The 10,642-nt window shown below is 42.5% G+C and overlaps 1 protein-coding gene across 1 annotated transcript in view; it reads right to left on the bottom strand.

Moving 5' to 3' along the window:
• Positions 1 to 407: 407 nt before the first annotated feature.
• LOC139333376 (anoctamin-9-like) overlaps positions 408 to 10,642 on the bottom strand; it is a 47,593-nt gene continuing 37,358 nt past the window's right edge. Inside the window, exons 12-23 of the mRNA XM_070965770.1 lie at positions 8,713 to 8,817; positions 8,019 to 8,183; positions 4,609 to 4,645; positions 4,233 to 4,344; positions 2,995 to 3,049; positions 2,811 to 2,908; positions 2,464 to 2,657; positions 1,957 to 2,109; positions 1,014 to 1,158; positions 806 to 922; positions 621 to 714; positions 408 to 524 (exon numbers count right to left, since the gene is read on the bottom strand). Coding sequence (XP_070821871.1) covers positions 408 to 524; positions 621 to 714; positions 806 to 922; positions 1,014 to 1,158; positions 1,957 to 2,109; positions 2,464 to 2,657; positions 2,811 to 2,908; positions 2,995 to 3,049; positions 4,233 to 4,344; positions 4,609 to 4,645; positions 8,019 to 8,183; positions 8,713 to 8,817 — 1,392 coding nt within the window. The remainder of the gene's footprint in view (positions 525 to 620; positions 715 to 805; positions 923 to 1,013; positions 1,159 to 1,956; positions 2,110 to 2,463; positions 2,658 to 2,810; positions 2,909 to 2,994; positions 3,050 to 4,232; positions 4,345 to 4,608; positions 4,646 to 8,018; positions 8,184 to 8,712; positions 8,818 to 10,642) is intronic.

Below are 10,642 nucleotides of genomic sequence, written 5' to 3'. Positions count from 1 at the left end.
CATAACAAATTAAAGTATTGACCTGATGATGGCGCTAGATGAAAAGTCAGAGAATCACCAATTCATCCTGAGGAGAACGTGAATGTCTGAACCACATTTGATGACAATCTATCTATCGCTGTTGAGATATTTCAGTCTAAGTAGTGGAGAGAAAGGGAGACAGACAAACAGAAAGGCAGACAGACAGATGGATGGAAAGACAGACAGAACGACTTAAAGACAGCAGGACATGCGTAAAGAAAGACACACAGGCAGACAGACTGAAAGAAAGACAGCTGCTGTTAACTTCTTAGAGTTTTGGAAGATGTTCTGACAGCATTCCCACGGCATGATTGGATGAGAATCTTCACAGCTTTAGTTTCATCTCTTGTGATATGAGCTTTGCTTTGATTTGTGTAACTGCTGACTTACCGTAGCTCTTCTTTCAGCCGAGCCAGTTTGTCATGCAGCCGATCATTCTTCACTTGAATAGGATTGTTGGGGACGAACCAAGCCACTATAAACTTACACACCACCACAACGTGCTGTAGAAACACACATTAAGCACACATCCAGAAAATGTTTAACTATCTCTTTCAGTTCAAATGGGCAACGCTGTCTAACCCATCCTGAGTACAAACCTCAAAGAGGATGACAAAGGCAAAGCGCACAGCCATGACCAACCAGAACTGATAAGTCAGAGTGTAGTCCTCATCACTCCTGTAGTCTCTGTAGCTGCACACGCATGCAGAGAAACATGTTGTAATGTTTATTTGAACTGTGACTGGTTCTTGTTTTATATTTGTGCCGAGCAAGGTCCTCTCACCTGCACTGTGTGACATTGAAGTCTGTATCCATTTGATTTGGAAGAAAGTCCTGTCTAACTGCCGGGTGTGTCAACAAGGCCGTGGAAAGAGTGTCATTAATGTAGCCCTGCATGCAGCTGCAACAAGAGAATCAAATGCACATGATGAGACACAACACAGTCTGCTAATGTGTTATCAGATGTTTCTACCAGCTGAAACATGACTGACTGTGTGTGAGAGCTTCCATTAGCACAGGGGCCATAACGGTAACGATAGACAAGGCGTGGAATAAAGTCTGATGAGAGTCCAATGACCAGACCGTTAGCAATCACTGCCAACACACCAATGACCTCCAAAACCTTTGTCCACACACCTGCAGACAGAAGATAGTACTGTTACAGACGTACACAGAAGACAGTACTGTTACACACATACACTTGTACACAGACGACAGTACTGTAAACCGGCATTGCTGCCATGCAGTTGTGTGCCTCTGGCAACCAGTCAAGTTGCAGTTTATATCCATGTCTGTCCAGACTCATATATGACTTTGAAGGGATTTGATAAAGGGTGCTCAGTGTATTTATTGGCGATATGCCAATAAATACCAATAAATGCCAATATAACTATTACCACTACATTGACATGAAGTTATTACTATATGGATGTATAAGATTCCAGTGATCATTCACTGGAATCATATACATCAGCTTCATCAAATGGTGCAACAACAATCACCTGACCAAGTGTGATACATGGTCATAATCTCCCCTTCTGTTCCTGAGTTGTGGTGTTGAATATAGTCCAGAAAAGTGTTTTTGTAGAATATTATGATGTTACAGTGAAGTCAACCTTTGACCTTTGAATATAAACTTTATTATTTCTCATTTTGGCACAGGTGGCACAATTCACAGCAAAAAGTAAACACTTGTTTTTATCATCAAATGTAATTTCAATCTGCTGCTTGCTGAGATATGTGCTGAATAAAAAAAACAGGACAACCTGTAACAATTTTTATTACTTGTTACAGGAACAGGAGGAAGGAGGAGGCATACTTTATTAATCCCTCTGCAGGAAATTCAATTTTTGTTATCTATTATCTTCAAATTAAAGCACCGTGGAACTACAAGAAATCAAGATAAATCTTGAGCACAGCACCCACACAGCTTACCAATGTCGTTTGTCTTCCTGGGAACCAGCCGCCGCTCCAGGCGGACCATCTTGATGGCGTCCAGACGGATCTCTAAGATGTTGTTCATGAGAGCCAGTAGGGGGGCAAGGGGGAATGCTGCCACAAATATGGTGGTGAAACTGAATTGGATCACTGGAGGGGACATACAGTAAGTTAGTAACATGGAAATCTTTTTAAGCACTTATACCAAAGATTTAGTGTTTCACTTTGTCCTCTTTTGGTGCAAATGCATTATGGGTAAATTTACACTTACACATTTAGCTTCTGCACACACACATCATTTTGACATTTCTCAGCCAGGTGCTGTGAGGTAGTGCTAGGGTGTTGGAACAGCGGCTATAATAATACCTTGCCACAAACCCTAATAAAAAACTAATCCTAACTCTACTTGGCTGACATTTCTCTTTCAGCTACTATTGGAATCCACTTTCAAAAGAGTGAGTTGGGTTTTCAGGTGTGGGGATCAGGGGGAGACTGTGGACATACCCATCTCCAGGAACTCATTGAACAGGCTGAAGGCATCAGAGTTGGCCAGGTAGTAGTTACGTAGCCAGTCCCGAAGTTTGCATATGTCACATGGTTCAACACAACGTTGTTCATCATGGCAGGCCTTCCTATAACAGTGACCGCACTTCCTCTGCAGCTTCTTTGCAGTGTTTCTGCTCAGACTCTTCAACCAGCTGGAAAACACATAATCTTAACATGAATTCAATGTCTGACATTTTTACATGTGTACAGAATGTGTTTTCTGATGAGGTCCAAGTAGACACCATGTGAACTGGATATTAACAGCTGCTGCTGTTCAGGAGATGTTTAATAACAAGCACACTCACGGCACAGTGAACTCAAAGATGTTGTTGAGAGTCTGTTTGAGCAGCATGATAACGGCCATCTGGATGAAGAGGTCTGTCAAACAGCCACTAGGATGGCACTACAAGACACACAGAACAAATCTAAGGGTTAGTACTGCAGAGCAGACATGCTGTATGTTTGAATAAAAATTCTGAATATCCTCACCTCCTCCAGTCTCCATCCAGCAATACGCACATAGTCTCCTGGGTGGCCGTTTATCCTATGACAAGAATACACCAGCCTTACATCAGAATTTTAACCTTCTGAACTACATGCAGGTGCAAAAAGCAACAATATGAAGACTGAAAAGGTGGAGCGACATTAAACTAACTTGCTAACTAGCTTCAGCCATCTTGGCTACTGACATCATGAGCCACATTGCAATTTGATAAACCTTTACGCGTAAAATACCAGTTCCACACTGGGACCCATCCTGACAAACAGAAATCTGAGCAGAAACATTTGTTTAAAACGAGGAAATGTGTCTCCTTCATATCAGATAAATGTTTCTTTTAAGTGGCTTATTTAACATGAATCTGTGAGCATGAAAAATAACAACCACATCAATTACAAGTGGTTATTGCCTATTATATTTCTGTGTCATAAAATCTGCAAGAGATGTCTAGTAATGTATAACAAATGTAAGGAGCAACAGAAATATATAAAAAAAGCTTTGCCTGTTGTATAATAGTCCTAAAAAAGTCCTACAATATAATATTCCTGTCAGGATTCTGAACATATCTGGTAGCTTTAACGACTTCACTGTAAGTTTAACATACATTATGTCAGTTCTACTGCTGTTTCACATCTGTTAAATTAGAGTTAACTTCTTGAACGCATCTTTATGAGTCAATATTATGCATGGCTTAGTGTCAAGTTTCTTATGTGTGAATCTGTGTGTACATGACAAAGTGCACACCAACAGGTTACATCTGATGTTGAATGTTTCATGATTTAAAAATAAGGTGACCTCAGAATACAGTCAGTCTATCCATCTTGAAGAGGGGATTCTCTGTTGCTTTTGCTGTGGTGATTTGTGATGTGTGGCTATATAAACTTGACTTGACCAGTCTAGCAAAAGGATAACAGAAGACTGAAATATTTTCCACTGAACACAGAGAAGCAGACAGACAGACAGACAGACAGACAGACAGACAGGCAGGCAGTCAGGCAGGCAGACAGACAGACAGACAGACAGACAGACAGACAGACAGACAGACAGACAGACAGACAGACAGACAGACAGACAGACAGACAGGCAGGCAGGCAGGCAGGCAGGCAGGCAGGCAGGCAGGCAGGCAGACAGACAGACAGACAGACAGACAGACAGACAGACAGACAGACAGACAGGCAGGCAGGCAGGCAGGCAGGCAGGCAGGCAGGCAGGCAGGCAGAAGGAGTACCTGCCCAAGAAAAAGGCCACATAGAAGAGTGAGGAGAAGAGAGTGAAGAACTGGAAGGTGAACATCTTGACTGTGAAGCTCCTCTCCGTGGCAGCGAATGAGTTTGGCTTCTCTGAACACACACCACACCACACACACACACACACACACACACACACACACACACACACACACACACACACACACACACACACACACACACACAAGATTTCACAAAATGTCTTGGAATATCTGATTTTGTCATAATAGAATTGTAATTATATATTCTAACTAGACATAAAATCAGTGTATTTCTTTATCTTTGTATTGCATACTTGTATACTTGCTAGTACATGCAGTACAACATACTGAATTAAGTGCCCAACTTTGGTCTCACCTATGTCACATAGCTTGAGGGAAACCCATCTGTTTACCTATGGGTGGCATTGAAGGAGAGAGACACACAGAAAAATTTTATGGTTATTACACTCTTAGCAGGTAGACCTCTCCAAGAGCAGCAATCTTTGTGTTTACAGGTTTGGTTGCTCACATATAAAAGCTTCTCTTTATGAGTTTCCAGCAGAACCTTCTACCTGTTTCCTCAGTAGTCTGTTGATGGTCCTTTCAGTTGAAAGATGATGGAGAGAGCTTTTGCGATAGCATTTATAGAAAAGTGACATCATCAGTGAGATGCAGTTCGGCACATGGTAGACTGCAAGCCAGATTTACTAAGAACTTAAGAGGAGATCTACATGTGTTGTTGTTTTTGTGCCTTGAATTGCACAAACACAAAAGTTATGGGTGGAGAATATCGATTTAAGCAAGAGCGAGAAAGTTTGCCGGGCTCTGTGATCAATAGGATTACCAGCATCACACATAACTGCCTCCACAATCATCTGCCTTATAACAACCAGTGTCTCAGGTATGAATGACAGAGCCATCACATGCCTGGCACAATCTGTTATGCTCATATATAAGAGGCAGGATGGTAGAAGTCAAACAAGTGCATGTATATAATATAGTTAGATAAACAGCGACAGCCTTTAGCCAATGAACTCATCTTAGCATAAAGACTATGTCTGATGTTCAAATCAAATAGAAATTAAAGAATTTTTTCTAAAAAAATAAATGCACTCTCACTGTTTGTTTTTTGATGTGTACTTATCTGGTAAAAACTGTTTTATTTATTCTTCTGAAGTGACAGCAACCCCAATATTAGTGTTCACCGAAGAGGATGCATTTTTGCTTCTGACTGACACATCGGCACTCCAATCTGATTGGTACAACATCTGTGTGAGTGGAGACTAAAATAGGTCAGAATATTACTTTACTTCCAGCTAACACACAGGTGCTGGTCATAAAATTAGAATATCATGGAAAAGTTGATTTTTTTCAGTAATTCCATTCAAAAAGTGAAACTTGTATAATGTATACATTCATTTCACACAGACCGACATATTTCAAGTATTTACTTCTTTTAATATTGATGATTATACCTGACAACTAATGAAAACCACCAATTGAGTATCTCAGAAAATTAGAATATTGTGGAAAAGGTCAATATTGAAGATATCTGGTGCCACACTCTAATCAGCTAATTAACTCAAAACACCTGCAAAGGCCTTTAAATGGTCTCTCAGTCTAGTTCTGTAAGCTACACAACCATGGGGAAGACTGCTGACCTGACAGTTGTCCAAAAGACGATCATTGACACCTTGAACAAGGAGGGCAAGTCCCAAAAGGTCATTGCTAAAGAGGCTGGATGTTCACAGAGCTCTGTGTCCAAGCACATTAGTAGAAAGGCAAAGGGAAGGAAAAGATGTGGTAGAAAAAAGTGTACAAGCAATAGGGATAACCGCACCCTGGAGAGGATAGTGAGACAAAACCCATTCAAAACTGCGGGGGAGATTCACAAAGAGTGGACTGCAGCTGGAGTCAGTGCTTCAAGAACCACCACTCACAGACGTATGCAGGACATGGGTTTCAGCTGTCGCATTCCTTGTGTCAAGCCACTCTTGAACAAGAGACAGCGTCAGAAGCGTCTCACCTGGGCTAAAGACAAAAAGGACTGGACTGCTGCTGAGTGGTCCAAAGTCATGTTCTCGGATGAAAGTAAATTTTGCATGTCCTTTGGTAATCAAGGTCCCAGAGTCTGGAGGAAGAGAGGAGAGGCACAGAATCCACGTTGCCTGAGGTCGAGTGTCAAGTTTCCACAGTCAGTGATGGTTTGGGGTGCCATGTCATCTGCTGGTGTTGGTCCACTGTGTTTCCTTAGGTCCAAGGTCAATGCAGTTGTCTATCAGGAAGTTTTGGAGCACTTGCTTCCTGCTGCTGACCAACTTTATGGAGATGCAGATTTCATTTTTCAACAGGACTTGGCACCTGCTCACAGTGCCAAAGCTACCAGTACCTGGTTTAAGGACCATGGTATCCCTGTTCTTGATTGGCCAGCAAACTCCCCTGACCTTAACCCCATAGAAAATCTATGGGGTATTGTGAAGAGGAAGATGCGAGATGCCAGACTCAACAACGCAGAAGAGCTGAAGGCCACCATCAAAGCAACCTGGGCTCTCATAACACCTGAGCAGTGCCACAGCCTGATTGACTCCATGCCACGCCGCACTGCTGCAGTAATTCAGGTAAAAGGAGTCCCAACTAAGTATTGAGTGCTGTACATGCTCATACTTTTCATGTTTATGCTTTTCAGTTGGACAACATTTTTAGAAATCCTTTTTTGTATCAGTCTTAAGTGATATTCTAGTTTTCTGAGATACTGAAATTTTGATTTTCATTAGTTGTTAGTTTAAAATCATCAAAATTAAAGAACTAAACATTTGAAATATATCAGTCTGTGTGTAATGAATGAATATAATATACAAGTTTCACTTTTTGAATGGAATTACTGAAATAAATCAACTTTTCCATGATATTCTAATTTTATGACCAGCACCTGTAGATAGATAGATAGATAGATAGATAGATAGATAGATAGATAGATAGATAGATAGATAGATAGATAGATAGATAGATAGATAGATAGATAGATAGATAGATAGATAGATAACACTAACTATGCCCCCTCCTTTCTATAATGTGTGACACAAACACAACACTGAGTGTGCAGAAGTTGCTGATGACGTAGGAGGTGTTAAAATAACATGAACAAAAAGTATCATCACTGTGGGAATCATTGCTAACCATACTAATCATGCTAAACTAACTAGCTTTCACTTGGTCAGTAAAATCCAAAATGAATGTGTTAAATTGGTGTACAAATGTTGTAAAGACATAGATGTATTGATTCAACAATAGCCTACATGTGTGCTTGTTGAAAAGGGCAAAAATGTCTTGTAGAAACACTTTGGCTATAGAGAGCTCTGAAATGCTGAATTTACTCATGCGGCACAGAAGTGGACAACATGTTTCTTGGTAAAATCGGTGCTCAGATGTTAGTCAGATGTCAATCAACTGTTGTCATGGATAACCCTCCCTGAAGGGAACCCCAACGCCTCAAGCTTAAATACTGTTTCTACAATATCCAAAAATTTTATCCATTGCAGAAAAATAAAAAAAAATCTGTACAAACTCTGCCTTATCACTATAGTTTATATTTCTTCACAGAAGAAGCAAGGACCATTCAGATTTCAGCATGCGCAGGCTGTTTTTCACTTGTATCAAGGCAGAGGATCATAATGGAAATAATGAACAGAGGACAGGAAGACGTTTAGACCAAGCCTCCTGGTTTTGTTTGTTGTTGTTGTTTTTTGTGTGAATGCAGCATGAGCATCAGGATAAAGGTATACGTACCCGTGTCATGATCAGAATGGTGAGGTAGTGCAGCACAGCTCCCAGCATCACAGCCACAGTGTTGGCATGGTTCCTGATAAACTCCCAGCTGCCCTCAGACATCAAGGGGGCAGCCACCACGCGAAACACCACTAGGGCATGAGCGAGACCGATGATCAGCATCAACTGGAACACAAACACACCACCATGATGTGTCTTCTTCCTGCAGTCAATGAACACCCCCCTCTGCAGCAGTCCACCAGAACTGTTGGCCTTACTTCATAATCTGTTTTGTAAAGCTGCAACCTTATCTTTATCTTATCTTATCTTATCATTTTTATTGTTAATTAATATCTTCATTATTTTTGCAATAGTGCAAAGTGCACTTAAATGGTAAATGTATACATTTATATAGCACTTTTAACCAAAACAATTTACGGCTTTTGCCGCTCATTCACCCAATTTCACACTGACTCACTCACACTGATGGCAGTGAGCAACCAGAATGGTTACTGGCCTCACCACTGGGAGCAACAGATACTTTTCCAGAGGGAAGTTTTTGCAGTCTTGTCTATCAGGTAGTGTTTCAGCCCATGCTGCATACCAGTGCGTGTGTGTGTGTGTGCGTGTGTGTGTGTGTGCGTGTGTGTGTGTGTGTGTGTGTGTGTGTGTGTGTGTGTGTGTGTGTGTGTGTGTGTGTGTGTGTGTGTCTTACCATGAGGGTTACCAGAATGAGGACTAGAGCGCTGCGCAGGTAGGAGTGTCTGAACTGTTTGGGTTTACAGTTTGGATCATTGACTATTTCCAGAATAAGTTCCTCCTGTCAACACACACACACACACACACACACACACACACACACACACACACACACACACACACACACACACAGGTGAATAGTCAACTCACACAGTAAAGGTACAGTCAGGGACCTTTCGTCCCTGACTGGTTTGACTGTAAATATTGGTGGCGATCATCAGCTGATTTGAACAAAAACTGCAAGCAAAAACTTGTCTGTATCACCAATTAATATGATTTAAGATTAGCTGTTTCTATATACTGTGTATATATAATATAATGTGTAAGCACCAGAAAAAGTCAGTAAGGAGACCTTGACTTAAAATTTTCGAAAGTCAAGATTGACGACACCTAACTGAGCTCAGCGGAATGTAAAATATAAAAAACAAATTATCATAATCAAACCTATAGCCTACATGAACCAATGGAAACAACAATTGCGTGAAAGGGCAAAACAAACTCAGTACTTCAGCTTACATTAACTGCAATGGAATCAGGTTGGGTTCTGACATAAAAGACAGAATGCCTTGTAGATTCAGCCATGGTTGTTAGGACCTGGCGGTGTGTCTCTCCCTTTTGTGTCGTTTTCCCCTGTTTTCCCCAGTGTGTTTTGTCTGTTTGTCTCCCCCTGTCTGTCCAGGACCGTGCAGTGGGGCTGCACCTGCCAGTCGGGCTCCGCCTGCCTGCCTCCTCTCGCACCTGCGGATCGTCAGCTCATCAGCGGCTGCATTTAACCCAGGCTTTTCCCTCCAGTACTCGTCAGATCGTCTGCTTACCTCCGTGGTAGTCTGTCGTTCCTCTGTCCGTAGACTTTGTTCTTCTGTGTGCGTCCGGTCCATTCTGACCCGTGTTTTTTGTCTGCCCTCTTCCAGGAGCCTTTTGCCCTGTGGATAAGCCCTCAGCCCAGCCTAGCCTCGGTCGTGAGAGGAGTTGGAGCTTCCAGCAGAGTGTTTGTTTGCTCTCGCCTTTAGTTTTTCCCGTTTTTGTGGACACCTTTAGTTGCTCTGTGCAGAGTGTTTGTTTGCTCTCGCCTTTAGTTTTTCCCGTTTTGGAGGACACCTTTAGTTGGACGTTGCAGAGTGTTTTTGTGCTCTCGCTTTTCGTTACCCGTTTTTGTGGACACCTTTTGTTAATAAACCTTCTGTTGAACTTACCTGCCTTAGTTTGTACTCTCTCAGGCCATCCCTTAGAGTTCACCTTCCTCTGGTCCTGGTGTGTGTACTCACACAACAGTACGATCTGACCATGCAGAACTCGGATGGCCAAGAGTTGGACCAACCTGCCATGCAGAGAGCCCTAGTTCACCACGGGAATCTCCTGGGACAGCATGGCCAAGCACTAACTACCCTACTGGAGCAGAATAGGGCACTCAGCGAGCAGGTGAGATCACTTACCAACAGCCTGGCTCGCCTTCTTCCTCCTACTGACTCTGTTAATCCCTCAGCCTCTCTCTCTGCCGGTCCGGCGACGCCGCCAGTTGCGGCCGCCGCCGCCTCGCAGGACCCACCTCACAGCCCCGACTCACATGCGACGGACCCGGAGCCCTTCACGGGAGAGCTCTGTAAGACACGTGGTTTCATCCTACAGTGTGAGATGATGTTTGCACAGAGATCTCACACCTTCAGTTCTGACATTAGTCGCATCAGATATATGTTCACTAGGCTACGAGGGCGGGCATTAGACTGGGCTGAGGCATTTCACACAAGCAATCCGATAGATCAACTCACCTATGAAGAGTTTTTAATCCATTTTCGCTCCGTTTTTGATCCCCCCGAACACGAAGAGGAGGGCGCGGAGAGACTTCTCTCTCTCCGTCAAGGCAACAGAAGTGTGGCGGACTTCTCTGT

This window comes from Chaetodon trifascialis, chromosome 1 (genome assembly GCF_039877785.1).
Source record: "Chaetodon trifascialis isolate fChaTrf1 chromosome 1, fChaTrf1.hap1, whole genome shotgun sequence".
In the NCBI taxonomy this organism is placed as follows: Eukaryota; Metazoa; Chordata; class Actinopteri; order Chaetodontiformes; family Chaetodontidae; genus Chaetodon; species Chaetodon trifascialis.
This window is presented reverse-complemented; position numbering and strand designations above follow the sequence as displayed.